The 27,286-nt window shown below is 41.0% G+C and overlaps 4 protein-coding genes and 1 long non-coding RNA gene across 8 annotated transcripts; all 5 read left to right on the top strand.

The window, feature by feature from the left end:
• Nucleotides 1-1,112: 1,112 nt before the first annotated feature.
• Nucleotides 1,113-7,373, top strand: LOC127782132 (BTB/POZ domain-containing protein At1g30440-like). The gene is made up of 4 exons (XM_052309205.1): nt 1,113-2,012; nt 4,143-4,212; nt 4,688-5,914; nt 6,492-7,373. The coding sequence occupies exons 1-4, from the start codon at nt 1,954-1,956 to the stop codon at nt 7,059-7,061; spliced, it is 1,926 nt and encodes a 641-aa protein (XP_052165165.1). The 5' UTR covers nt 1,113-1,953; the 3' UTR covers nt 7,062-7,373.
• Nucleotides 7,374-7,964: 591 nt separating this feature from the next.
• On the top strand, nt 7,965-10,664 carry LOC127782011 (60S acidic ribosomal protein P0). The gene is made up of 5 exons (XM_052309086.1): nt 7,965-8,353; nt 8,444-8,512; nt 9,381-9,479; nt 9,571-9,963; nt 10,374-10,664. The coding sequence occupies exons 1-5, from the start codon at nt 8,096-8,098 to the stop codon at nt 10,512-10,514; spliced, it is 960 nt and encodes a 319-aa protein (XP_052165046.1). The 5' UTR covers nt 7,965-8,095; the 3' UTR covers nt 10,515-10,664.
• Nucleotides 10,665-10,787: 123 nt separating this feature from the next.
• On the top strand, nt 10,788-14,883 carry LOC127782010 (2-succinylbenzoate--CoA ligase, chloroplastic/peroxisomal). Of its 4 annotated transcripts, none has more exons than XM_052309084.1 (10): nt 10,788-11,436; nt 11,566-11,638; nt 11,797-11,965; nt 12,089-12,199; nt 12,362-12,459; nt 12,596-12,789; nt 12,875-13,002; nt 13,213-13,586; nt 13,721-13,908; nt 14,304-14,883. In XM_052309084.1, the coding sequence occupies exons 1-10, from the start codon at nt 11,240-11,242 to the stop codon at nt 14,428-14,430; spliced, it is 1,659 nt and encodes a 552-aa protein (XP_052165044.1). In that variant the 5' UTR covers nt 10,788-11,239; the 3' UTR covers nt 14,431-14,883. The 4 variants fall into 4 exon arrangements, with proteins under 4 accessions (XP_052165044.1, XP_052165043.1, XP_052165041.1 ...); XM_052309083.1 differs by having other exon boundaries at nt 12,098-12,199; nt 13,700-13,908; nt 14,304-14,880; XM_052309081.1 differs by having other exon boundaries at nt 13,700-13,908; nt 14,304-14,879.
• A 683-nt stretch (nt 14,884-15,566) lies between these two features.
• Nucleotides 15,567-19,990, top strand: LOC127781452 (uncharacterized). Its single transcript, XM_052308407.1, has 6 exons — nt 15,567-15,955; nt 16,058-16,362; nt 17,259-17,471; nt 17,658-17,806; nt 17,878-17,946; nt 18,416-19,990. Exons 2-6 carry the CDS (start codon nt 16,078-16,080, stop codon nt 19,695-19,697), a joined length of 1,998 nt encoding a protein of 665 aa, XP_052164367.1. The 5' UTR covers nt 15,567-15,955; nt 16,058-16,077; the 3' UTR covers nt 19,698-19,990.
• Nucleotides 19,991-20,309: 319 nt separating this feature from the next.
• Nucleotides 20,310-21,530, top strand: LOC127783331 (uncharacterized). The gene is made up of 3 exons (XR_008019289.1): nt 20,310-20,714; nt 20,828-20,923; nt 21,051-21,530. It is a non-coding gene; the product is annotated as an uncharacterized LOC127783331 (long non-coding RNA).
• The last annotated feature ends 5,756 nt before the right edge of the window (nt 21,531-27,286 follow it).

Genomic DNA, 27,286 nt, shown 5'->3' with positions numbered 1-27,286 from the left:
TTGGATCGAGACAATTTTTTTGGTAAACCAATGCGGTACTCTACTAAAATTTTGAAACTACCAATAAATTGATTAGCTAAGAATTTGTTCACTACACTGTCAAAATAAAACCTAACTAAATACCGAGGTAACAAGATTTTACCACCATAATCTTGCCAAACTCTACCAAAATTTAATAATTCTTTAACCTTCTACTCCTAAAACTATACCAAATTTTGGTAAGGCATCAAACAAAACAACACCTTTATATTTCTAATTTTACCAAAATTTGATATTATCAATCGTTAACTTTATCACCAAATGGTAACATTTATTTTCGTATTAAAATAAACAAGCTCTAAAATGGCCCAATATGCCAAAGTATGGCCGGCATGAATCATATAGACTGTTCCTTTCCAGGAACTAAACTGGATGGACATCAGAGTGGAGTATGACTGTAGGAGTAGATGCCAAAGTGAGAATCATCTAGACCTCAATCTGGAGGGCCCACAGGTAAGACCTGATGCAAAAAGCCAATAACCTACCAACTGACTGATGAATTGATCTGAGCCTAACCAGTGTACTCCTACTACTGTTCAAGGAGGATTATTCTACCACCACCTTCTTCCATGGCTGTCAATAATGGTTGAAAGAAGACACATCTGTTTGAGGAAGTTTAAAATTATGAGAAACAGACCAATTTACAAAAATATAGAAAAACTGTACTTTTCTAGTTTGTGACTTCTAATTTATTTTTTAATTTCTATAACTATAGTTTCTCGAAATCTGAAAAAAAATAACTACACTATTGAGAGGAAGTTAAGTTGCAAGTGACAGGATCTTTCATTAAGGGTGTATTTAGTTCACGTTAAAATTAGAAATTTGGTTGAAATTGAAACGATGTGACAGAAAAGTTGAAAGTTTATATGTGTGATAAGTTTTGATGTGATAAAAAAATTAACAGATCAAAAAAAAAGTTTGGAAATAAACACAGCCTAAACGGTCCATCTGGGACAGAGAATCAGAAATCAGGGAGCCACAGTACAGTACACCCAAAGTGGATTGAGAGCCTGCTGGCAGTGGGCCCCACACCCTGACCATCACCACCTCTCCTCCACCTCCTCCTCCTTCCTTCATCAGTCATCACATCTCCTCTCCTCTTCCCCCTTCCAATTTCCATTCCATTCTCCTCCTCTGTCCTCTTCTCCATGGGAAACTGTGATGAGGCCACAAAAAAGAATGTTCTTGGATGCCCCCTGCCATAAACATTCCTAGGACCACATCCGCACCCAAAGACCCAAACAAACCCAAGAACCACCCCCCTGTTTCGGCCTGCACTTCACTTTACTCTCTCTCTCTCCCAGTTCTTCTACCACTGCAGGAGCAGGGATTGCTGGTTTCTTGGGTTGATTCTTTGGTTGGTGGTTTCTTCTCTTGGAGTTCTGATTTGGGGGGCTCGAGTTCCTGTCTCAAAGTTTCGATTTTGGGGGGGTTCTTGGGGGTGTCGGTGTTGATGGTTTAGCGAGGGATTTTTCTGTTGGGGGGTTTAGGTTGGTGTAGATCAGAGTTTTTTTTGGCTTCGAAAGGCATCTGCTTTCCGTGCGTGGGTGTGGGAATTTCAGGAGTTTTGGGAGGATTTGTTTTTCCTTTTGGGGGTTGAAGTAATCTCTTGTTCTGTAGATGTGCAACTTCGTCTGGCTGCTCCGTGTAATCTGCACGATCTTCAGCTTCGCCCTCTGATGGTATTCAGTCCGTGTTCTTCACTTTGGCGATTTTAGAGTGGATTGAGTTTTTTTTCCTCGGGGGAAAGTGGTGTTCTTGTTACTTTTTTCTCAATTTCCTTATTAGGGTTTGGTGTAAGAGTGTGTGGAAAGCTCGAACCATTCAGCCTTTGATCTGAAGAAACTCTGGTGGGCTGGTGGTTCATTGATGTAGTGGTATCCATCGTCCTGACCATTTTGGAGGAGCTCCACCATGGCCTGCCTGAAGCTAGGATCAAGAGCTGATGTCTTCAGAAAGCAAGGACAAGACTGGTATGAACAGCAGCTTGCTTTCCACAACATGTTTCTCTGTCAGGCCTAATCTGCATAATTAGTTCAGCTTTTTATCTTTTTTCTTTAAATGACAGTAGTACCACTATCATGCAATGCTCAATTGCTTTATTTGTTGGTATGGTTAGTAGTATAATTATCAGCCCATAAGAGTGTTTTGCCTGTGTGCTATTGGTCATACTACTAATAAAAATGTAGTACTATATATCACTAGAAGCTTCTGTACACACCCATGGCCAAACCTCTTGCTGTTGGCTTCATCTGGGGCTCTGATTATAATATCATAACCAACTTCTTCTGGGTGGAGGGCATTAATCAAAACAATTGAGGCCAGCTAAAAACTATACACCCTTTTTTGTTTTTAGCTTGCACAATTTTCTGGAGGATTTCACTATCAATCATCCAAGGGGCAGGCTGTTAGTGCAGATAGGCTAAGATTGCCATTTCGATGCGCACAATGCTCATACCGTGTTAGAGGAGTTCAGTTGAATTAAATTTGAAAATATAGTGTTCATTTGTTTTCTTTCTCAAGAATATTCGGGATGCAGTTTGTTTGACAGAAATATACTGTCGATCTCGCACAACTGTTGCACGACGATGGCTGCGAGACCGCGTGGTGTCGTGCGGCGAGGCTGCGAGACCGAGTGGTCTCGCATTACCAGCGGGTGGGACTGAACGGCTGGCTGCTTCCAACTGATTAATTATCCTGATTAGCGATTATTTATTTATTAATTAATCGCTAATCAGGATAGTTAATCACTGATTATTATTAGTTAATTGTTACTTAGGTAATTAATCATTAATTAAAGAGTAGCCAAAAGACATGGACGTTCGCTGTCGCTGATTCCATATGAGAGACCGATCGGTCTCGCTGTTCTGTTCTGCGAGACAGGGTGTGGCGCGCGACACCGCGCGGTCTCGCACTGTCCCCGCGCGACATCACCTTCGTCGTCATGCTCATGTCATTTTCGCTCAATGGTTCAGCGAGATCGATGGTATATTTATGCCAAAAAAATTGCATCCTGGATATTTTTGTGGAAAAAAATGAACAATATATTTTCAAATTTATCTCGAGTTCAGTTTATGTCCAGAAACTGGAAAAAAAAACCCTTTTTAGTACTGCTTTGGAATTTATTAGAGTAAGGTTTCAAGGCATTGGCAGGTAAATAGAATGTTCACTGTGCATACTGCTTGTCCTGAATTAGTACTTATTTATAGCAGCGTCGTCCCTTCCTGAGAAATATTATTCCTTGACTTTTGGGTTTCTCATCTTACGTTTACTTGTTGAGAGTAGTATGTAACTGTAGTAGTATATGCACATGGTGAGCACTAAATGGACCAAATTTATTCCTGTGCATTTGCTCTCTCATTACAATCATAGTGGGGTCTATGTGTGATGTGTCAGATACTGGTCCTGGAGTGCACTACTAAGTCTGCAACTGTTCAATGCAATTATGCGGGATACCTTCATTTGATATAGTCAGATATGTTAATCATCACCTTTATAGGGCATTTTATCTTTTTTAAGTAAACTGTTGAGTACATTTTTGATCAGTGCCAAACTTTGACAAATGCCAAGTTATGTTTTCTTAACCAACAGTGGTAAATGTATTTTTGGACAAGAGAATAAACAGATATGGTCATTTGCTAAAAAATATTTGTTTCATTCAAAACTGTCAATGATAAATACTCCTCCGTTTTGAAATGTTTGACACCGTTGACTTTTTAGCACATGTTTGACCGTTCGTCTTATTCAAAAACTTTTGTGAAATATGTAAAATTATATGCCTACATAAAAGTATATTTAACAATGAATCAAATGATAAGAAAAGAATTAATAATTACTTAAATTTTTTGAATAAGAAGAACGGTTAAACATGTGCTAAAAAGTCAACAGCGTCAAACATTTCGAAACGGAGGGAGTATCATCTATAGCAATTGACCATGGGGTGGCAGAAACCTAGAAGGATCTGGTTAGGTGCCCCACACTTGTAGAGTGGCTCTTGTGTCTATTCCAGTCCCTAAACTTCTAGCTTTTTACATATGAATTTTTTGCTGGAAAAATATTGTCCAAACTGAAAAGTATTGATGACGAGCATGTTCATTATATAGGTATTGCACAACCGGTCTTCCTAGTGATATAACCGTCACAGTTGGGGAGCAATCTTTTCATCTTCACAAGGTAAGATTTTCATCACTAGTTCATTCAAGAGTTCCTTTCTTTTGCAATATGTTTCTTTTAGCATTTATGCAACTGGCTTACGCTTTGCTTTCAGCCTGGGAAACCTTTTTACCAAAACATACTACTCCCTCTGTCCCAAAATATAAGCATTTTTAGAATAGTGAGAAGTCAAACATTTTTAACTTTGACTATTAATAGCAAAAAAACAAAAAAGATCAATCATGTAAAATTGATATTCATATTACTAGATTTATCATTAAACAAACCATCATAATATGCAACTATTTTTATTTAAAACATCTTACTTTTATAGATATTGTTGGTCAAAGTAGCATCTCGAAGACAGTGTCAGAGCCTAAAAATGCTTATATTTGGGACGGGGGGAGTAGATAATTTGTATTAGGGAGGGAAAAATAGATACAATCTTGTGAAGATAATTACTTTGTAAAAAGCAAGTTCTTTTTCTATTTTGCAGTTTCCTCTATTATCAAAGAGTGGCCTTTTGGAGCGTTGTATCCGAGAGAAGATTGAGAATGGAGACAACAGTTGTGTCATTGACCTATCGGATATTCCTGGGGGAGCAAAGGCTTTTGAACTAACTGCTAAGTTCTGCTATGGTGTTAAGTTCGAAATGACTGCCTCCAATGTTGTGCATCTTCGCTGTGCTGCTGAATATCTCGAGATGACTGAAGAGATTGCTGAGGGGAATTTGATTGCGCAGACAGAGAACTTCCTTACCCAAACAGTCCTTAGGAGTTGGAAAGATTCAATCAAGGCCCTCCATACCTGTGATGACATCATTGATCTTGCTGAAAAATTGCAAATCGTAAAGAGGTGCATCGACTCAGTTGCAACTAGATCATGTACTGATCCTGATTTATTTGGGTGGCCAGTTGTCCAGTACGGAGGCCCCATGCAGAGTCCAGGAGGAAGCGTCTTGTGGAATGGCATTAGCACCGGAGCAAGGCCAAGACATAGCAGCCCTGATTGGTGGTATGATGATGTTTCATGCTTAAGCCTTCCATTATACAAAAAAGTAATCTCAGCTATGGAATACCGAGGAATCAATCAGGATATTATTGTTGGATCCTTGAACCACTATGCCAAAAGGCGTTTACCTGGCCTGAATCGGCGTAAAAGCATCAGTGATGTCAGTAGTTGCCTTTCAATATCATCTTTAACATCAATCCCTTCTGAAGAGGAACAAAAGTACCTACTTGAGGAAATTGATAGACTGTTACCTTTCCAAAGGGGGGTCACATCTTGCAAGCTGTTATTTGGTCTTCTGCGGACAGCAATCATCCTAAAAGCCAGCCCTTCTTGCGTGTCAAACTTGGAGAGACGGATAGGTATGCAGCTTGATAAGGCTACCCTGGAAGATCTTCTGATTCCAAACATCTCTGAGTCTGTTGAAACGCTCTATGATGTGGATTGTGTCCACAAGATTCTTGACCATTTCTTGGCAATGGATCAAGAAACTGGTGGGGCTTCCCCTGGCCTTGGTGAAGATGCACAAATGTTAGCTTCACCATCACTTATGCCTATAACAATGGTCGCTAAGTTGATTGATGGCTACCTAGCTGAAGTTGCACCAGATGTCAACCTAAAGCTGCCAAAGTTTCGGTCTTTGGCTGCTGCTATACCAGATTATGCCCGGCCAATAGATGACGGACTTTACCGTGCCATTGACATCTATCTGAAGGTAATACTTTTGTATTCCTGCCGATTACTTCTGTTGACATGTTAACACGCTTGTTTGTGAAGCTTTTCAAGTCATTTGGCAAGTCAAAGCATGTTTTAAGTTTAGCATTTTACCATTCATGCATATCTCAGATCGTCATATATCCTTTCAAATTGTAATTTATAATCAAGTTTGTATTTCAAGTGATTTGTGGAAAGCCTCTCTTTCAGTTTAATTAGGGATTTAGCCTTGTATTTTGTTTCACTGGTAACTGCGTAAGCCGATTTCCTGATGAAACTGAAGAATGGATTCAGAAGCCTACTATTCAGGTAGGCTTGCAGCAATACCTGCTCCTGAAATCCTGGCCTATCCATGTGGATGGGATGGAATTTCAGGCCATCCAAACAATGCCTAAATGATTAAAGAACTGCACAGAACAGCTTGTCATGCTAATTGCCAATAGCTATTGCATTTTCCTAAAAAAAGGCTATTATCTTATAAACAATACCTATATCTATTAAAGTTTTGATCATGCATCTTGCTGTGTCATGTTGATCTTGCTGATGCTTAATAATTTGTCTGGATTTTTTCTCCATAGGCGCATCCTCATCTGTCTGAATCAGAGAAGGAAGAACTTTGCCGGGTGATGGACTGCCAGAAGCTCTCTCTCGAGGCCTGCACTCACGCGGCGCAGAACGAGCGGCTCCCGCTACGCGTCATCGTGCAGGTCCTCTTCTTCGAGCAGCTCCAGCTACGGAGCTCCATCGCCGAGTGCCTCATGGTCTCCGAGAACCTCGAAGGCGGCTCGAGGCAGCTCATCCCCACCATCTCCGGCGAGCAATACCGCCCCGGCTGGCCCCTGGCCTCCCGGGAGAACCAGGCCCTCCGGGAGGGCATGGACAACATGAAGCAGCGCGTCGCCGACCTGGAGAAGGAGTGCTCCACCATGAGGGATGAGATCGAGCGGCTGGGCCGCAGCCGGAGCACCGGCAAGGGCAGGTTCTCCCTCAACATGAAACCACAGATTTGCAGCACCAAGGAGGCTATTCCGACAACGGCGATGGCGACGGCGACGGCGAGCGAGGAGAAGATGGCCGTGGTGAAGGGTGACACCACACCACGGCTGAAGCTCAGCAGGCACAAGAAGAAGCTGTCCATAGAAGCATGATGATGATGATCCGCTGATCACTCACACTACCAATCCTTTTCACTTTTCTTCTTCTCTGAATTCTTGATAATCGAGTGCCATCAGCTCAGTAGATGTGTTGCCGTGTTGGTGTCGTAACTGCGAACTTAGTGAGTTGTTGTTAGAGTGTTTTACATCCATCCATCCATCCAGCAGGAGGAGAATCTAGTGAAAGAGCTGTTACCTGTTCATTTTCTGGTGCTAAGTTTTTGATATTTTCATCATCATAGTAAAAATTGCCAAAGTGTTGTTAGCATATCTGTTGGAATTTGGATCACATCTCATTGGATTGTTTCTTCTGTGCGTCGACAGTAGATAAATCGGCACGTTTGGTTCTTCGCCAATCCTAACATTATCTTATTTTTGCAACAGTAAGAGTTATCATTGCCATAATTTTGGTAGAGTTGTCCGTTTGGATTTTGGCCTCCCTTTTTTTTTTCCAATGGTTTTCTACCAAATTTGTTACTATGTTTTAGCCAAAATACTCTCCACAATCCGCAATGTAAGTTACTATCCGTAAGACCCATAAAAAGACCCATACATATTTTACATACAGTCCTTTAATTAATTTATTATTATTATACCAGGACTTGTTTTATTTTATCTACAATTAATCTCCAGAATTAGATTAAATTTCATAAAACTCCACCTATTATGATCCGAATTACTCTACCAATAAGTAAAAGAAAAAGAATTTTGGTTCCTTGGGCAACCGTGCCCTCTGCAGACTCTGGCAAGGCCCATACGCCGGAGAGCCCAATAAGGCCCATCTCCTGAGACCGCAACCGCCACGAAACCCTAAAACCAAGCCCATCAGGCCCACCAACCCGAAGCCACACCCATCCCTCTCCCACTATAAATACCCGCACCCCCCACCCCGGAAACCCTAGGTTAAAGCGACGCCGCCGCCGCAAGCCGTCCGCCTTGCTCCTCCTCGCCGAGAGCTTGGTCCTCGCCGTCTCCTCTCCCCACGCGCAGATCTAAGCCTAGGGTTAGGGTTTGTGTAGCTCGCAGCGATGGCGATCAAGAGGACCAAGGCGGAGAAGAAGGTGGCGTACGACAAGAAGCTCTGCCAGCTTCTCGACGAGTACACCAAGGTGCTCATCGCCGTCGCCGACAACGTCGGGTCCAACCAGCTGCAGGAGATCCGCAAGGGCCTCAGGGGCGACTCCATCGTCCTCATGGGGAAGAACACCCTCATCCGCCGCTGCATCAAGGTGCACGCCGACAACACCGGCAACAAGGAGTTCCTCGAGCTCATGCCCCTCCTCGTCGTAAGTCCGACTCACCGTGTTCTTGCGGTTGTTTTTGCCTACGCGTGTTTCTGGAAATCGATGTGATGTTCTTGCTTTTTTTTTTTGTAGGGAAACGTTGGCCTCATCTTCACCAAGGGTGACCTCAAGGAGGTCCGCGAGGAGGTTGCCAAGTACAAGGTATTACTGGCATTCAATCTGTGTTCTAGACTGCATGGATAGTAGATTGTATTGTGGTGATTCTGTAGTTTTTGTTGAATGTGATTCGTTGGGTTGCACGCTCGTAGTTGATTATATGTGGAAGATATTAGTAGTGTGTTATGTAAAAAAAATGCAAATCTGATGCTTGATGCGTTTGCTAGTTTATAACTGTTTTAGTGTTATTATGAAGCTTTCTGTGGAGCAGTTTATCCATATGCTATGTCGATATTTTTGTTGTATGATGCTAGATCTTCTGTTAGATGTTAAAGGACATATTCATCATCATGTAACTTTTCCAATGCGATTTGTCTCTGAAATATTGCATTGGTTTTATAATAGTAACTTGTTCTTTAAGTGAAATTGGTTGATGTTTTAGTGTGTTATCTTACAGTGATCATGGGAAGAATCTCAATTGTTAGTAGGTTGTGACAGTTTGATGCCCGATGAGTATTGCTAGTTTTTGCAAGCATGTACAACTTTAGGACATTATAGTCAATGTCATGCTCAATTTATTGCTAGGCCTATGCATGTTAAGTTTATCCATATGCAAAGTAGATGTTCTGTTTGTATGGAATTAAGTGTTATGTTAGATGTGATATCACAATATTTGACCTCGTCACCTTTTAGTGTACGTCTCAAGTTCTTTGGTTATATTGCAATGTCATGTTATAGATCCCAGTTCTTTGGAGTTTAATTTAGAGATTTCTTTAAATAGCCAGTAATTTATGTTTTTACAGTGTGACTTGTTGCTTGACTTATGCTTCTCTTTTCATTGCGAAATCTCAGTGCATACTTGTGATGTTATCCGATGAATGAATAACCCTGATTTGTTTTTGTTATAAAACAGGTTGGAGCTCCTGCTCGTGTTGGTCTTGTTGCTCCTGTTGATGTGGTGGTTCCCCCTGGCAACACTGGTCTGGATCCATCCCAGACCTCTTTCTTCCAGGTGATCATTTGTTGATTTGTTAATAAATACTATCTTGTCTGCTTAGTCAAGTAGTCAACTACATGTTCTCACTGTTCCTATCTTGTTACAGGTGCTTAACATCCCCACCAAGATTAACAAGGGTACTGTGGAAATTATCACCCCTGTGGAGCTCATTAAGAAGGGTGACAAGGTGGGCTCCTCCGAGTCTGCCCTGCTTGCCAAGCTTGGTATCCGCCCCTTCTCATATGGGCTGGTTATCACCAATGTCTATGACAGTGGGTCAGTCTTCAGCCCTGAGGTGCTTGACCTCACTGAGGATGACCTGATGGAGAAGTTTGCTTCTGGTGTTTCTATGGTTGCCTCAGTCTCCCTGGCAATCTCGTACCCAACTATTGCTGCTGCACCACACATGTTCCTCAATGGGTACAAGAATGTGCTTGCTGTTGCTGTGGAGACCGAATACTCGTACCCACATGCTGATAAGATCAAGGAGTATTTGAAGGTAATCTTGTTTCTATTTCACTTTATTATGATGTTTTCTTAATGCTTGATAATTGGTCTAACTAAGATAGTCAATAGATAAGTCAATAGATATGTCGGTACATTAACATCTTGTTTGGCTGCTTGGTGCAGCGCTGCTGCAGCGGCTGCCTAGCAGCATGCAGCTAGCTGGTGAACTGGTCATTTTTACTTATCTACATAATCGATTTAGTCGTTGAGCATTATTACATAGTTTAGTGAGCAATTGAATTTTTATGGTAGCAAGGAGTATTTCACTTGGGCTGTTTGTGCCTTTATTGGTTCATCCATGGTAGCAAAATGCTGTTTACCACACTAGAAAATAAGTTAATGCTGCTTTGGAAGCGGTTGCATCATGGTTTCTTACATATTTGTCTGGCTTATATTTCTCAGGACCCCAGCAAGTTCGCTGTTGCTGCCCCAGTTGCCGCCGACAGTGGTGCTGCTGCTCCATCGGCTGCCAAGGAGGAAGAGAAGAAGGAAGAGCCCGAGGAGGAGTCCGATGGTGACCTGGGCATGAGCCTCTTCGACTAAGCCTCTTGCCATATCGCTGCAAAGTTGAAAGTTTTGTTTCAAGTTCTGAACATCGAAGTTTGTTTTTAATCTTTAGCATATTAATTTTCTACTAGACAAGAATGTATCCAACAATGGTATCGTTAATTATGCATTTTGGTTGTGCCCGTATCCCCTGCTGTTTTTGGTGTGCCTGTGCGATGGCTATCGACTTCATCCTCCTGTGCATATCATCTTTTTCTTTATTCGAATGCATGTATCCTAGAATTGCGCAGCGATCAGATCATGAAGAAAGAACTAATGCCGTGCGTTTAACCGCCGTAAGTTTGCCCTTGTTACTGGAAAATTTATTCAGATTTTCACAGAAAGTAACTTTCCCATGTTTCTGTAAATTGCTGCAAAATTTTCACAGAAATTTCTGTACATTTCAGCTCTATTTTCTTGCAGCAAGGCAAGAAGTCTAAAGTCACTTGGTCAGATAATACTACTACTTGGTAAAATAGGTTTTTCCAGGCAAGAAGTCCAAAGCTTGGTTAAGTCAGTCACATGGTCAGATTCTACATCTCGATAAAATAGGTTATCTGTCTGGATATGTAGCAATCAGTGGCCTCCTATCCTGACCACAACCATCTCTGCTGCTCTGAACTTCTTATCTCGAATCGAAAAAAAAAAAAGATTCAGATGTCACGCAATCACGTTGACACTTCTCCTTCCTCGCTCGCTCACGCTGTTGCGTTGCATGCGCAATGTCGCAGCAGCACGGCCGCGGCCACATTGCCCACTGCCTCGGCGGCGCCCTCGCCGGCCGAGACACCGTCGCCGTCTCCGGCAATCGCCGCCTGACCGGCGCTGGCCTCGCCGACGGGGCGCGTAGGCTGGCCGCCGCCCTCTCCAACCTCGGCGTCCGCCGTGGTCACGTCGTCGCCGTCGTCGCCTTCAACAGGTTGGGACTTGGGAGCTAGCTTTGCATTCTCTTCAGCTTGCCTCTCTGATTTGAGAAATGAAACCCGTAATTGTGGCTGCTGATTGATGCACTCATGTGTTCATCCATGGCTTCCCTTCTGCTTTGCAGCATCGAGTACATCGAGCTGTTCTTAGCCGTCACTTACATCGGAGGGATCATCGCTCCTCTCAACTACCGCTGGGTAATAATTCAATTCCTTCACCTCATGTATCACAAATTCAAGGGAAAAAAAAGAGCTGCAATTCAAACATTTTGTCTGAATTTCCATGTGCTGTTCTAGCCTGTGTTGATACTTTATACTGAACATTGAACTGTGTCATCTTCCATGTGGGTGGTCAGAGCTTTGAGGAGGCCTCACAGGCACTGGAGCTTGTGCAGCCAACAGTGTTCATCTTCGATGGCAGCTACAGCTCATGGGCGCTTCGGCTGAAGGAGAGCAACAGCTTGACATCGGTTAATCTTTACCTCTTCCTGGGGAATCTCTGCAGCATCAGCCAAGCTGCAAACTGTAAGTTCTTCAGATTGTTATTTTATTATTGTGAACAAGCTGGGTATATTTATATGAGAATATTGTTGCCCTGTGAATTATGGCTCAGTGCAACTCGTATTTACACATGAAAATTTGTTTCAGTTGTATCAGTTGTATCAGTTGAGCAGATCAAGAGGAGCTCAGGAGGAACTACTAGAGCAGTAGAGCCTGTGTCTGCTCCAAATGATGTTGCTCTGATATGCTTCACATCTGGTAAGCGATTGCTCTTCCTGGCACTGAGCTGATTCTTCCCTCATTCTGCACTGAATTATCTGCACTTTGGGGAATTTCAGTCTGCGGCCTTTTATGCATGTTATAGACAGGTTGAATTGGGATCAGTTTGATTCTAAATAACCATAAGCTATTTGGATTTAGGCACTACGGGACGACCGAAGGGTGTAGCGATAAGCCATACATCTTTGATCATTCAATCCCTTGCAAAAATTGCCATTGTTGGCTATGGTGAGGATGATGTATGCTTTCAGGATCCAAATATTGTCACATGATTTTCTTGAATATATAGTTCACTTAATGTTGACATTATTTTCCTTAGCAATCATCTAGATGTGATATAAATGGAATTTCATCATACATTTGTCTGGCCTGCAGATCTACCTGCATACAGCACCTTTGTGCCATATTGGAGGGATCTCTTCATGCTTGGCAATCCTGATGGCTGGAGGCTGTCATGTCCTGATACCTAAATTTGACGCGAAATCGGCTTTCGACGCCATCCTAGAACACAGAGTGACTTCGTTCATCACTGTTCCTGCAATCATGGCTGACCTACTATCCTATGCTCGGTATGACAACGGCGATACAATATGATTCTGGAAGCCTAGGAATGAACAATTTGTTGGTGACTGATTAAAAGTTTTGGTACATCAGGAAACAGAAGATATTGAACCACGGGATGACCGTGACAAAGATTCTCAATGGCGGTGGCGGGTTGTCGAGTGAATTGATAACTGGAGCTTCTCACTTATTTCCTAATGCCACTATCTTCTCAGCTTATGGTATAACTACTTACCACTGATTTCAAGTTCATTTTTCCTGCAAAAATTCCCTAAAGTTAGGTACCATCAGGAGTCATTTTGATTCTTGCAAGCTGTAACATATCTCAAAAAACTGAACTGAGACATCACTGTTACTGTTACTATGAGCTCTGAATCATGTTATTGGCTACCTACTGCAAAGTTCACTAACTGGCTTAAAATTTTCATCAGGGATGACTGAGGCCTGTTCATCTCTGACATTCATGGTTCTCACCAGGCCAAAAATTCAAGAACCTAAGGACCAGTTAGGCAGCTCTTCTGAAGGTGTGTGTGTTGGCAAACCAGCGCCTCATATTGAGATACAGATCAACAGAAATGGAAGTAACAGTAGTTCTTCTTCACCAATTGGGAATATCTTGACAAGAGGCTTACATACGATGTCCGGATACTGGGTGAACAACAGCATAGACACATCAGATTCTGTCAGGAATGGATGGCTCGACACCGGCGACATTGGATGGGTGGATAAAACTGGTAATCTGTGGCTCATGGGGCGACAAAAGGGAAGAATCAAAACTGGAGGTGAAAATGTGTACCCAGAGGAGGTACTGATTCTACTATTAGTGCTGTAGTGCAATGTTCATAGGGTGACATTATGCTTATGCATATGTAGAAATGTGAAACCATGTTTAGGTGATTTTCATCTCAAAGTTTTCAGGTAGAATCTGTACTGTCTCAGCACCCAGGTCTAGCTAAAGCTGTGGTGATTGGCATGCCGGATAGTCGTCTCGGGGAGAAAATTGTTGCCTGTGTTAGCATCAGGGATGGCTGGAACTGGGTTGATGCAAGAGCTGTGCACAAGGGGGAAGGCAGAGAAGTCTCTGCACAGATGCTTCAAGACCATTGCCGTACAAACAAATTGAGCAGGTATTCTGTCTCAACATAGCGTTTCATTAGTCAAATTATCAACTGTTTCAGATCAGTCCTTAAACAATGGAAATAAATGAGAGATAAGACGGAAAGTTTGCTTCCTGATGCTCTATCAGGTGTCACTATATTCAGAAAATCTACCTGTGCCACTGATTCTTTGGATCAATGATGCAGCAACTAACAAGCAAATGTTATCTTTTACAACTGAATTTTTTCAGCTAGTACAGTGTTAGCTAATCCACTGATATCATGATGGAAAAACTTTAAATGGACTCAGCTCTAAAATCTTAGAATTAAATGACCCTCTCTAGGTAATCAGGTAGTAGTTCTTTTTTCTTTTTACCTTACTTATCAAATGATCAGTACTCCACTATTTTTTTTTTCTGAAACAGATTCAAGGTGCCAAGGATATATTATCAGTGGAGTAAACCATTTCCAGTGACAACAACAGGGAAAATTAGAAGAGAACAGTTAAAGGCTGAGATATTAGCAAGCATGAAACTACACAGCAATTTATAGTCTTAGGCTATTGTTAGTGACCATGGCAGCACAAAAAAGCACATTATGTTCTTCATCTTCAGCTGGTGGTACATGCACATGACAGCAATGTCCCAATTTTGGTCTCTCTTTTTCATTTTTACAGGCAGAATGCTATCCTACTTGTTATTTACTGAATTTGAGTTCAAGTATCCGATTATTTCATCAGCTAAAGCTAGCGGTGAAAATGGGGCGGGTATTTCCCGACCGCCCACCCGACCCGAGGCTCATGGGAGGAATATGGGACAAAAAATGGGATACCCGATACTATCCGAGTTCGAATCCGAATTCGTTAGAAAATATGGATAAGGATACAGGAAGTCATGTATCCGCCCATATGTCCCATATTATAAAATATGTATGAAAATCTATTATAAATCCACCTACAAACATGATAAAAAATGGTTAATCATTATTTTACGAGCTCACATGTAATATTGTATAATTTTTCTCTTGATGTATCTCATTTAATACTTTAATCACCTTTTTATATTTAATATCTATAATTAGAGATACAAATAGATGTCCGTTTCCAAATCCAATTCGAAGAAAATAATATGGAATAGGATACGGGATGAGTAATATCTTATCTAGCACCACCCGTATCCGACTCCGAATTTAAAGGAAAATATGGGTTAGGATATGGGAATGCCATAATCCGACCGTATCCACCCGTTTTCACCCCTAGCTAAAGCTGATGCTCATTTTTGCAACCTGATGCCAGCAATAGATGATTCATCTACATCATGACTAATGAATATGTGATTCTCAATTTCTCATCATGACATAACGACCCCAAAATGTAATTAGTCAACCATATATTTTCAGATTTTTTGTTAGATAATGGATATTAAACCCAGCCTTTGCATTTTGTTTGGCGGTGTGCATCTACCTTCGGATGCAGAGGCCGAGCGCTACCCGTTATCCAAAAAAACAGCCTTTGTTTTAACAGAAGCTACAGCCACAGTATATTTTTAGATAACAGAAAAGCAGATTCTTTTCATCGTGCCTCATCTCTCAGCCTTTTTATCACCCAATTCAGTCACCATGTACACAGCAAATTCAAACAAAAACAAATTCGAATTTGAAAATGCACGCAGTAAGTTAAGTAGGGTAAATTCAGTTCCATTTTTATGGTTTTTCACACACAAAATTCACACTTAAGTTATTCAATAATAAGCCAGGAAGAGCACATTGTATGCGTGGTTCACGCAATCTCGCATCACAATTCACAGGAGCCGCATGAGCTGCACTTACTGCTGCCGTCTCATCGGAAACCCGTGACGCGACGTCCACGTACGCATCCGTGGGCCCCACCTCCCCCGTCCACGTCAGCGCCGTTTGAAATCCCCTTCCCCGCGCGCGCGCGGGGGTATATATATAACGCGCCGCCGCTTCGTCCTCGCGTCTCCCTCCACTCGCTTTCAACTCCGCGGCGGCGTGATCCGCGTCGAGCCCGAGCACGGGGCGGCGGCGAAGGCGGCGGGTTCTCGACTTCTCGATCGAGGTTGGGGGACGCTTTTGCATGCGGTGGTTAATTTGGTTGTGTTTGATCTGGTTGTTTTGGTGGATGGATTTTGATGGGGGGATTTTGGTGTCTGCGCGCCAGGTGTTCGACGGAATTCCGCAATGCCGAGCGGAGGGAGGCGGCTGCCGCCGTGGACGTCGCCGAGGGGGGCGGCGCCGAGGTGGAGCCCCTGCACGCCTGCGGGCGCGGACGGTTCGGGCCGCGCCGCCCACGCCACGCCGCCGGCGAGCGGCGGGTGCTCCTCGCACGTGACGCCCCCGGCGAGCGGTGGTGGCGGGTGTTACGGTTACCGTGTCACGCCGCCGACGAGCGGCGGGTGTTCCCGGCCTCCTAGGGCGCCGCTGTCGTCGGTGGATTCGCCCTACGTGCGGGCGAAGCAGGCTCAGGTAATTGGAATTCGGAAACCATCATGTGCGATGCAATTTCGTTTACTCTGGAGAGAGGTTGCAAATTAGGTTGCTGAAGTATGCTCAATATGGTGACTGTGTGTACTATATTAATTTGAATAATGAGTAGTTTGTGAGGGAGAAGGAAGGGCAAAAGCATTTTGTGGTTGTTTTAGTTACAGTATTTTCCATTGTTTCATGATATGTTTGAATTGAATTTAGGATATCCTGGGGGCAAAAACTTCACAAAAAGCGATGGGATGGCATCGTTTTGGTGTGAAGCTTTTCTTGCTGATTAGCTTTTTTTCATAGTTTCTGCTTTCTAGAACTCTGTAATCTGAATTTGTTTCCAGTAATGGAAAGGGGAAGCTCTGCTTCTCTGTCCCCCCCCAACCCACAAAAAAAAAAACACTTTTAATTGAACCAGAAGAGAGAATATGAAGGTAATTTCCATCATATAGATAAAACTACTTCTATGTTTCTTTAACAAAACCAGTATTAGAGTAAAATCGTAAAGCGATATAGAAATTGTGTTCTCATGACTAGGCTCCCTTGTTACCAGAAATCTATTATACTAAAAGACTGATAGACCATCTCAAAAAAGATTGAATAGACACCAGCCACACCACCTGGGCAAGTTTTGATGGTGTGTTGCCACTAACGCATGCTATTCTAACTAGTAACTGTAGTGGGTACTAATTTTTCACTTAATTGTTGCTTCAACATATTCATGCTAAATCATTCAGTACATGTTACTTGCTTTTTTGCAAAGTGACAGCGTTTCTTTTTCTACAGCTCTTTCAGTTTTGTGAACAAAAATGCATGTAATAACCTGAATCTAGAAATTTTCATAAGCTAGATCTGAGGTTTTTGTTTTCTTGTCTTGTTTTCTGCAGGTGATTGAAAAGGACCCAAACAAGGCAGTTCCATTGTTCTGGGCGGCTATAAACAGTGGTGATCGAATTGAGAGCGCACTGAAGGATATGGCTACTGTACTGAAGCAAGCAAATCGAGCCGAAGAGGCTATTGAGGCAATAAGATCCTTCCGTGATCGTTGCCCAAATGAAGCTCAGGAATCTCTTGACAATATTCTTCTTGACCTGTACAAGGTATCTTGGCCTGTAAACCAAGAACCTACAAGCTAAATCTTTCTGTTGTAAAGTAATTCTGTGATTTGGTAGGCCTATAGCAGTAGATCCTAAAGACATCTAAATTGCTGCACTGATGACATGTTAATTTTAGATGAAGATGCGACCATTTCTGTTCTGATACTAGTCATTTTTATGTAAAACCAGAAATGCGGCAGGACAAAAGAGCAGATTGAAATGCTGACATTGAAGTTGAGAATTGTTGATGAGGAGCTAGCTTCTGGCAGGTGGAAAACCAAGTTGTCTAAATCTCATGGAAGAGTAGTTTATTTGTCTCTCAGGGATGAAAAAGCAAGGTATTTAAAATCTTTCGTACATTGCTATTCAACCAGTAAACATCATTCTGATGCTCTTATTTGTCTTGAAGGTTGTTGGGTAACCTTGCCTGGGCCCATATGCAGTCTGAAAATTATGATGAGGCCGAAATGCTCTACAGGTATACTTTTGAGTCCAGTTTTCATCAACATCAGATGGCTTGTATCTCCCAAAGTGGCAGTATTTATTTATCCTGATTTCTAGTTTATTAGAAATGCTCACATTTGGTGTTCATTTGAGAAAATTAAGAGGAAAAAATAGGCGCTACTATATTCCTTCAATAGTTCCATAGTGTGAAAACTGAAAACAAAACATGTATAGGCAGAGCTCATACCCTTTTCATTCAAAAAGGAAAACAAAACATGTGGCCGCACAGTTAAAATCATCTAGGTGGGCTTGAAATGACTATACTCAGCAGTCAGCACTTATGAATCCTAGAAGTAATTATATAATAAAAACCATTTATTGAAACTGCAAGCAACAATCAGCTCTAATGAATGCTGATACTAGTAGGAGTGATATCTGGTTTACGTTATTCAACTAATCCAGCTGGTACTGACTACTGACTAGCCGTATGCCATTTGACACAGGCAAGCTCTTGCTATAGAAGCTGATTATAACAAAGAGTGCAACTTAGCTATCTGCCTGATAAAGACCGGAAAGGTAGCCGAAGCTAAATACCTTCTCCAATCTATACCTGACAACTGCAGTGATGAAAGCCATGTGAGGTCTCTTGCTCGGGCCAGAGAAATGCTTATGGAACTTGAGTCACCAACACTCCATTCTCCCATAACTCAGATGAAATCTAAAGAATCATTAATCTGGCTTGCTATTGATGCGGAGAACCTTGGGCATTTACAGCCACAGGTATCCTCAACTGCTTTGACTCAACTGAAATCTGAAGAACCACATATTTCAGTTGCTGCTGATGCAGAGAAGCAGGAGGATTGCAATTCACAAGTATTTCCATCTCCCATTACTCAGATGAAACGTGAAGAACCAGAAAGTTTGATTGCTACCAGTGGGGAGAAGAATGAGAAATGCCTGAATGAATACCAAGATCTTTCTCGACTGTTCAATGATGCTGCTACACCCCAGTCGTTGCTTGAGAAACTACGAAAACGGCTGGTGAAAGAGGACACACTAAATATCAGCATACAGCACCAAGTTCAGATTCCTAGTTTTGTTGAATGCTTGCCAAACTCTGGTGGCTCCACAGATGCTGGTGAGAATACTAGGCCAGAGGGAAAGGCTCTTGTCAATGGTGTTAGAAAAACATGGGCTGATATGGTGGAAGAAGATGAACGTCAATTGGGTGATGTCAGCTCAACGATCGGTATGGACACTACTAAGCGAAATGTAAGCTGCAAGCATGCAAATGAGGAGATGTATACAACACCCTCATTCTCTCAAGAAAGCAGCGCCTTAAAAAGATCAAGCGTGGATGATCACCCACAGAGTTCTTCAGCGGATTCATGGAGACACAGTGACTCCAAAATATCCACAGATGAGAACGTGAACATGAAGTTTGTCAGGACTGCTCCACAATGGAGACAGCAGAAGGTGCAAGATTACAGTAACCGAGTCTCCCAAAGGCTCGACACAAGTCATCTCAGTGATAGAGCTGAAGGCACAGAGCAACCACCTTGGAGAAGCAGCACAGCTCAGCGTTCGCTTTTTCCTGACTGGAAATCCAAGTGTGAAAGATATGGACATGGTTATGTGCCATTTGGTGACAATGAACATTTTCAAGGTTCCAGTCACTTTGAGGCCACCAATCGTTGGCCTAAGAATGCGAGACCATGGAGGCCTCAGAACCGCCTCTGGGTCTTCCAAGAAATCACAAATGAGATCAACCAAAAAGTAGTATAAATACACATGTAATCCAGCAAGTAGTTGTTTGCACTAGATATGAGATAGGTGAGAAATAGCTCCTCATACAAAGTTCTGTTTTGAGAAGAGGCGCTTCTAGCGCTTGAACTGTAACAGTTTCAAAGAAGTAATCGTATTGCGCAAACTCTCCGAGCATTGTCATACACAGTTCATATGCCTCTCTGTATCTGAGATTGAGTCCACAAACACAACACACTGCCATTGTGCATGACTCATGGATTGTACCATTGAGATATGTAAATGTGAGCAACAATCTGGTTGTGATTCAGTTACAGTGTCTGAAGGAATCTTTTCTCCCCCATATACTACATTTCACAGCAGACTAGAGCACTGTGGCTTACCATATACACCACGTTGTTGTTTGGCACTACTGCTTTAGATGATACTGCATGGTTCCTTGTTGAATGTTTTCATCTGTTGGCTGGACATCTGCTGCTCCATGATGGGCTGCAAGATCTGAGTGTTGCTCCCCCCTCTGGGCAATTTGCAGAAATGGCAATGCAAATGCATCCAGCCACTGGGTAAGCAATGTATGCATGCATTATCTGCATCTGCATAGTGCTCACCCCTGTGTCATTTTGTAGGTTGTCTACACACTGGAGTCAGGTGGATTCCCCACCACTGAAGCTGAGAGAGGGTGCTAACATGGTGGTGCTGGTGCTGTCCTCAGGGACAGCAATGGCTGGCTGGCAGCAGCCTTGAGCTTCACCTCCCTTGCAGGGGCCGAGGTGATGCTGCCAGCTAAGCAGGGGCCGCGACGTGTAGCGCCTTGTCACCGCTCCTCGGCTTCCGCGACAAAGCTGCATGCCGGTGAGCCTTGCCGGCGACAAGGGACAAGTCCCTACAATAATTCTTGCTGCATGATTGGCCACACATGTATACACTGGTGAATGCTAGCTGCTGATACATTCATGATCAACCTAGCTCCAAGATCAGCTGCTACCAATGGCCTTCTCCATTGCAAATGTTTGTGAAGACTGTATCATGGCATACATGGTGCGTCCCTTATCTGGTATTCCGGTTGGATGGATAGCCAGATACTAGGAGAGACAATTTGATGCCATTGTCAATGACTGACTCTTCTCTATTTGATCATGTGTGATGAACAGTCAGCATCAGCAAGCAGTGTACTGTTCTACACATCTTGCTTGGATATGCAGCAGCTACCTTACACCGGGCATGTGATCACCATCAACAAATCTGAGGTACAATGCATACTGTGCAGTAGCTCTTCATCTGGATACTACTAATGTATAGCAATTTAACATGCAGACAGCCTAGTCGGCCGTACACTGACAATTTACCTGAATCGCCTGCACATGACTATTTCAGGCTGCTACTATATGAGGGACTGTATATCTGTTTGTCAGCTGGTATCTTCTCGATCTTCAGTAAAACCTCTTCAAGTCGTCGCTGGCTATCGAATTCCACGTGCTTATTAGGATTTTAGACATCGAAATGATTGTTAAGAAGGGTGTTAGATTGCAGGTAGTAATTGATCATGTGATTGCTTAGTGAATTAAGGCGATGGGATTAGCTAATCATTGTCTATTTGAATGTTGATACTTGTTAGAGTTGATTGGGGGTTCTTTTTATCGTAGTTTATTTTTCAGCCTTAACTTTTAAACCTCTAATAATACATATATAAAAGTTGTACCTATATTTTTTTTTGGCTGCTTCGTTCATTTTTCTATGACTGGTCGGCTGTAGCTCAAATGATAGTGTTTAGTATTCAAAACAAAATATTTCATCTGTTTCACAATGTAAGTCATTCTAGCATTTCCCACATTCATATTGATGTTAATGAATCTAGATATCTAGATTCATTAACATCAATATGAATATGGGAAATGCTAGAATGACTTACATTGTGAAACGGAGAGAGTAACAGTATAACTGTATACGTGTGGGCTCCTTGAAAAGCTAATATTAGGTGGAAATGGATTAGATTTGCAGCACACAACTGACAGATATATCAATCAATGGTGATATTCTCTTGAATGAAATCAATGGACATTTCTTGAATCTATCTGGAATCAAATTTGAATATATAGTATACAATTCACACAGTTTTCAGTCTCTGCATTGTCCTTCAGTCCAGCCACTTGTTTGGCGTCAGCTTTATTTGTACCTGTTCCTGTATGTGGATGCTTTTTATTACTCGATACAAACGCGTACAAACACTTCGCATGTTCCCGAATTCATTTTTTTTTGTTGAATCGATGTAACATTGACACTGGGTGCTCAAGATGTCGAAGTTTCGATTTATTCCAATAACAAAACCTGGAACAACCAGATTTAAACAACATGAAATATGATTCATTGACTTCATTAAAAAAAAATTGATACATTGAAGATTCATAGAGCTGGTACATGGAAGATTCAAAGCTATTGATCAAAATGAGGTCTTCAAATCCCCAACCACTCGAGAGCAGCTGCATGCTGGCTAGACTTGGTCATAATTTGGGGAAAAAAATCTCTAGAATTCACTCCTATATGATCACTCAGACGACAACATATAAATCAAACTTCATTAAAAAAAAAACATATAAATCAAACTGGTTAGAATTCTGAGCCCTGCTTCAAATTTTCGATTAGTCAAGCCTTGCATGGTTATAAACAGGCATATCTACATGAGGTAACTTTATGAAGGAGAAAATTCCGGATAAGCATGGAGTGAATATGCTATTTTCAAATCAAAGTGGCCTGAAAACATATATTTGAAATCAATGGTTAACTGATATCGTGCAATCCTTTTGAACATTTATGCACAAGAGTGTTAATGATGCTCATTTAGATGATTTTTCAGAACCTAAATGCTTTCCATTGTTATTCCCAAATCCATTTCAAAGAGGGAAATTAAGCTAATATGAGATTACATAGAACATCTCGCAGGATATGGTAGTAGCTAGTATCATGTTGTTTCAAAATGTCACAAAGATATGTACATTACTAGTATCTTATACATTACTAGTAACAATGGAGAGAACCATCAGTTTATATAATCATTGTGGGCAATTTTGAAAGGAGGATTTGATAGAAATCTGCATGAAAATCTTCCAAGGGAAAACTTATTTCCATTCATATTAGAGAAGAAAGGGGGAAATGGTAACTAGTTATTATGACAATTAATACCTGGAGGAGTACGTATAATATATCTATAAAAAATGGAGAAAAACAATGCATTTCATTTACCACGCATTAGCTGCAGGATATACAAATACTGTACGCAATGAATGCATTGCATTTATACTGTTTTGCAAATCACATTGAATAATACTGATCAAGATCAAGATCCAGTCGTCCGTGGAATAGCTGCCTGCAGGCAATTATCCCAAAAGAATAGTCCAAATCCATATATTTCTCCACAACAGAATAAAAAGGTATACATATATAAGAGATAATGAGATGACATCAAGGACAGATATTTATCAACAAACATAATATTAGCTTGCAAAAAGAATTTAAAATCGACATATATATGGCTTTACGAACCTCCCCCAAACTTCAACAAATGCACAAACGTTTGTCCTACTTGATATACATTTATCGAATTATCGTGTAATTTACCATGTAGAAGTCGAAGCACCATGCATAAACATAAAATCAAAAACATGCGTGGATAATATATGTAAGAAAACAATAAGCAACCAAGCCAATTCGGAGAAAGGAAAGGATTAATTAGGAGAAGGTTGGAAAATAGGAGGGAATATGCTTGGCTCCGTGCACGCCATCCATCATAGGCAACCTCTCGCAGAAGTTTGTTGCTCTAGATGAGTGGCATACAGGGAGCCAGGCACATTCCCAATATCATCACCTTTGCTTTAGATCAATTATCCATGCATTGATCTCCATCATCTCCTTCTCTTGTCACCTAGATCTCTCATCTTTGCTACACATATATCTCCATGCATGTCAATGCCATTGCTTATGCATGGATTTGCTACCACAATACATGTTGCAATATGAACAATCACCATCTCCTGAACTACTACTACACAATTTCTCCATGGATTGTTGACGAGGACGACAAGATCTAGAGAGAGAGAGAGAGATAGCTAGGAAGAACTAGAGAGAGAGAGAGAGAAATGATGTGGTGATGTGCAAGGTGAATGGGAGAGGATACTCTATATATAGGGGGGTGATGATGTGTGAGAGAGGAAGAATATTCCGTGCACATATACAAGCTATGAAAAGAAGACAACTCACAAAGTAAAAAATAGCTCCATGAAAACCGAGCTGGCTCTGCAGTAATTTACTCGTGGTAAAGAAAAAAAACGGTGATCTCCAACCAATTAAATCACTGTTCTCACCACTGCCAGCATAAAACAGTGTTAATAAGCAGGAACAATTCTTAGCCTGCATTGATTATTTTATCACCATTTTCGTACAAAAACATATAATTTCGACTGTAGCCAGATTGCTGTTTTTATTAATTGCCACACTACTGTACATTCTGCTCATGATGTTGCACTAGTAGCTGGAGTACCTAAAAGTTAACAACTATTTACTTGCTTTTTGATTTTTGCAGAAGTGCAGAGCATGAATGATTACTACTACATGAGTAGTGCAATTCCATCTTGACAAGCTGGGCCGAATGCATTGCTAGGCCAAATTTCTGTCTCACCCAACTCCCAAAGCTAGGTTGGGCTGGGCTAAATTTAAATGAATTTATGCACCCTATAATATATCAACAAGTTTTCTCTCTTTCAAATCTGAACCTAGAAAAAAAATAATGATAAAAAAAAATCTGAAGCTAGAAAGACTCTGAGCATGCTCTGTGAAACCATGATAATATTTTTTTATACTCTCCGAGTGCTAGATTGTACTTGTCAGCAAGCCCCTCGAAATTCCTGGTCGAAGAGGGAAGTCGCCGGCGAGGGCGCCACTGCGCCGACGAAGGAGGAGAAGCTAGCGGCGACGGAGTAGCAGTGGCGGCGGCGGCGGCGGGAGAAAGACATGAGGTCGAGGTCGCTGCACGGGTCCGGCGATGCATCGCGCTGGGACCCACCGCCGGTGACGGCCTCGGGAGGCGCCGACGGCTGCCACCGCCGTCCCGCCCCATTAATTTTGGGCGAGTTTGTTTGAAAACTTTTTATTGAGTAAATTTCACTGCCAATATTTAACTATTAATGCAAATTTCAATTTATTTTGACCTTACTTGCAACATGGCTAACGCTACCTTCATATTTTCACTTGCAACATGTGTTCTTCTACTTGTTGGTTTTCCACGTGCATACTTTCCCCACTACTAAATGGTATAATTTTTTTTTTCAAAAAATTCTATAAGAAAGTGATTTAAAAAATTATATTAATCTATTTTTTTAAAATTTTTTAATGAATACTTGATTAATCTGCTAATAAAATGACATGTTTTACATGGTTATGGATTAGTTCGCAATACACAACGTCATATATATTTGAGCTTTTGTACTTGTGACTGGGTCTATGGTTTGGGCCATCACGTTAGCTTCGGCCCACGCTGCGCATGCAGGAGACAGTGGGCCGTGTTCTATCACCGTGGGGCATTGAAGTCTAAGCGAGACGGCGCGAGAGTGGCTACTTTACTAGAGTGGCAAATAGTTAAATTCACCACTTTTTGAGCGCCGGAGTTTGTTCGAAAATTTTGGTTTTCTTGACAATTGAAAGATTTGCCATAGAGGGTGTGTTCGATATATATTTGTTGCGGTTGTACAGTGCAGCTGCTATGTTTTCTTTTGCGTGGGGGCATTGTAGCTGTGATGTGACTGCAGCAATATGAACCGAACATAGCCATATACTTCATCCGTCTCATTAAAAAATCAAATCCTGGTTACAAATCTGGACGTATGTACTTGTTAGGAATTAAAGAATAAAAAATTGTGGGTAGAAATATTAAAAATAGTAACATATTTCATTAAGAATAATTGCTAAATATACTTACCATCGATATTAAAAAAAACTTTCACATGGACACTAACAAATTCTTCAGATAAAACATTCTGTTAAAAACTTTATGTTACAAAAAGCTTATATAGACGAATAGACAAATGTCAATCTGTATTTTAAATATATTCAAAAATCACTTTTGAAAAATATAAAATACCATTAACATAACATTAGCCTGTAAAGGCCTCTTGCAAGCCCCACTCTGTCAAAAAAAACATAACATCTATGCATCATTCATTTATTTTTACATGTCTCTATGGCAAGAACATTCTGTATATATCCAAGTATCCAACTATATTTAGGAGGATAAGATTTGACTAATGTATGATTCTTCACCTAGTGCATATAAGCCATATACCTGAATTCGGCTGGTACAATATATATGTTTGCATGTAGCTTACTAGTCGGACGCCCAGAGTTTTTTCTCCTGAATTCAGCGGGGTCTAAGAACTTAATGTGATACTCCCTTTCGTTTATAAATATATATAGTTTAAATATGTATATATGGTGTCAAACATCAAAATATTAACTCACTAATATCTGCAACTGCAAAGTTGTGAAAATTTGATATGTAATAATGATATTCATAGAGTTGCCATAAAAAAATAATTTCATATAGTTTTATTTTTATATAATTTTCATAAACATATAGTCGTAAAAGATAAATGCCTAGATGATAAGTTAAAAATAAAGGAATGGACGGATAAGTTTGTGTCACGATCTATATGACAATAAAAAAAAAAATGGAAGGATTGAGTCCCTGCTTTCTGGGAATCATATCATATATGCCCAAAAATTTGCAATGCACATTCTGTGTACACCAACAAATTTCACAAAATTTTTAGAGAAAATTACACACATACTTCTAATAATTTATGCAAAGTATCATCTTTAGATTAATTATATTTTTAGTCGTGAAAAAAATAAAATTATAACAGATTTTCTTTTTTATGGTGAGAATATAATAAATTTAAAGTTAATATTTTATAGATATGTGCAATACTATTAGAAGCACATGTTTTTTTTTTAAAAAAAAATAGATGGTGGCATTTGTTAATTGATGTACACAGACTGTGATACCTTTCCTGTTTTCAAACTTGTAGAGTTACATGTGTGAATTAGTAAAAAAAAAAAAACCCCTTACAAGCCAAATTCCAACGAACAGTGTAGTACAGTAACCACAAACTAAATAATTTTTGTCCTTTCTTTTCTACAAGATTATCTGGAAGAATATTTGATTTGAATGTAAAGTTATCCTTGCCACGTAACCAGGCTCATCCCTTTCTCTTTCTTGCCATTTGTTTACAAGTGTTCTCTCTTCTTTTCTGCACTTGGCTCGATCGATCATCACCAAAGTTTAATTACCCTTCCGACAGTAGTTTACATTCCAATTTGATCGAATATTGGTGGAAAAGTGCAAAGGTGAGTCGACGATTCTCCACTTCACATCTTTAAATTAATTTGGATTTCAATAAATTTATTAGACCAATACTGATCGATCTTATACCATTGCTTGCTTCATTAATTAATCCTTCGGAGTCCTTTGTGTCGAATTTTGGTAAGTTGATACCGGATAAGCAAAAGCTGCATTGCTTTCTTGGCATGGATTAATTAGTTGAGAGCTTGTTTTTACACATCAA

Source organism: Oryza glaberrima, chromosome 8 (genome assembly GCF_000147395.1).
Source record: "Oryza glaberrima chromosome 8, OglaRS2, whole genome shotgun sequence".
NCBI lineage: Eukaryota > Viridiplantae > Streptophyta > Magnoliopsida > Poales > Poaceae > Oryza > Oryza glaberrima.
This window is presented reverse-complemented; position numbering and strand designations above follow the sequence as displayed.

Coding starts and splice junctions, on each gene's coding strand:
- LOC127782132 (XM_052309205.1), top strand. CDS start 1,954: ATGGCCTGCCTGAAGCTAGGATCAAGAGCTGATGTCTTCAGAAAGCAA. Junction 4,213..4,687: donor AATCTTTTCATCTTCACAAG/GTAAGATTTTCA, acceptor TCTATTTTGCAG/TTTCCTCTATTATCAAAGAG. Junction 5,915..6,491: donor CCATTGACATCTATCTGAAG/GTAATACTTTTG, acceptor TTTTCTCCATAG/GCGCATCCTCATCTGTCTGA.
- LOC127782011 (XM_052309086.1), top strand. CDS start 8,096: ATGGCGATCAAGAGGACCAAGGCGGAGAAGAAGGTGGCGTACGACAAG. Junction 8,354..8,443: donor AGCTCATGCCCCTCCTCGTC/GTAAGTCCGACT, acceptor TTTTTTTTGTAG/GGAAACGTTGGCCTCATCTT. Junction 8,513..9,380: donor AGGAGGTTGCCAAGTACAAG/GTATTACTGGCA, acceptor GTTATAAAACAG/GTTGGAGCTCCTGCTCGTGT.
- LOC127782010 (XM_052309081.1), top strand. CDS start 11,240: ATGTCGCAGCAGCACGGCCGCGGCCACATTGCCCACTGCCTCGGCGGC. Junction 12,200..12,361: donor TCTGATATGCTTCACATCTG/GTAAGCGATTGC, acceptor ATTTGGATTTAG/GCACTACGGGACGACCGAAG. Junction 13,587..13,699: donor AAAATGTGTACCCAGAGGAG/GTACTGATTCTA, acceptor CAAAGTTTTCAG/GTAGAATCTGTACTGTCTCA.
- LOC127781452 (XM_052308407.1), top strand. CDS start 16,078: ATGCCGAGCGGAGGGAGGCGGCTGCCGCCGTGGACGTCGCCGAGGGGG. Junction 17,807..17,877: donor CTCAGGGATGAAAAAGCAAG/GTATTTAAAATC, acceptor TTTGTCTTGAAG/GTTGTTGGGTAACCTTGCCT. Junction 17,947..18,415: donor GAGGCCGAAATGCTCTACAG/GTATACTTTTGA, acceptor CATTTGACACAG/GCAAGCTCTTGCTATAGAAG.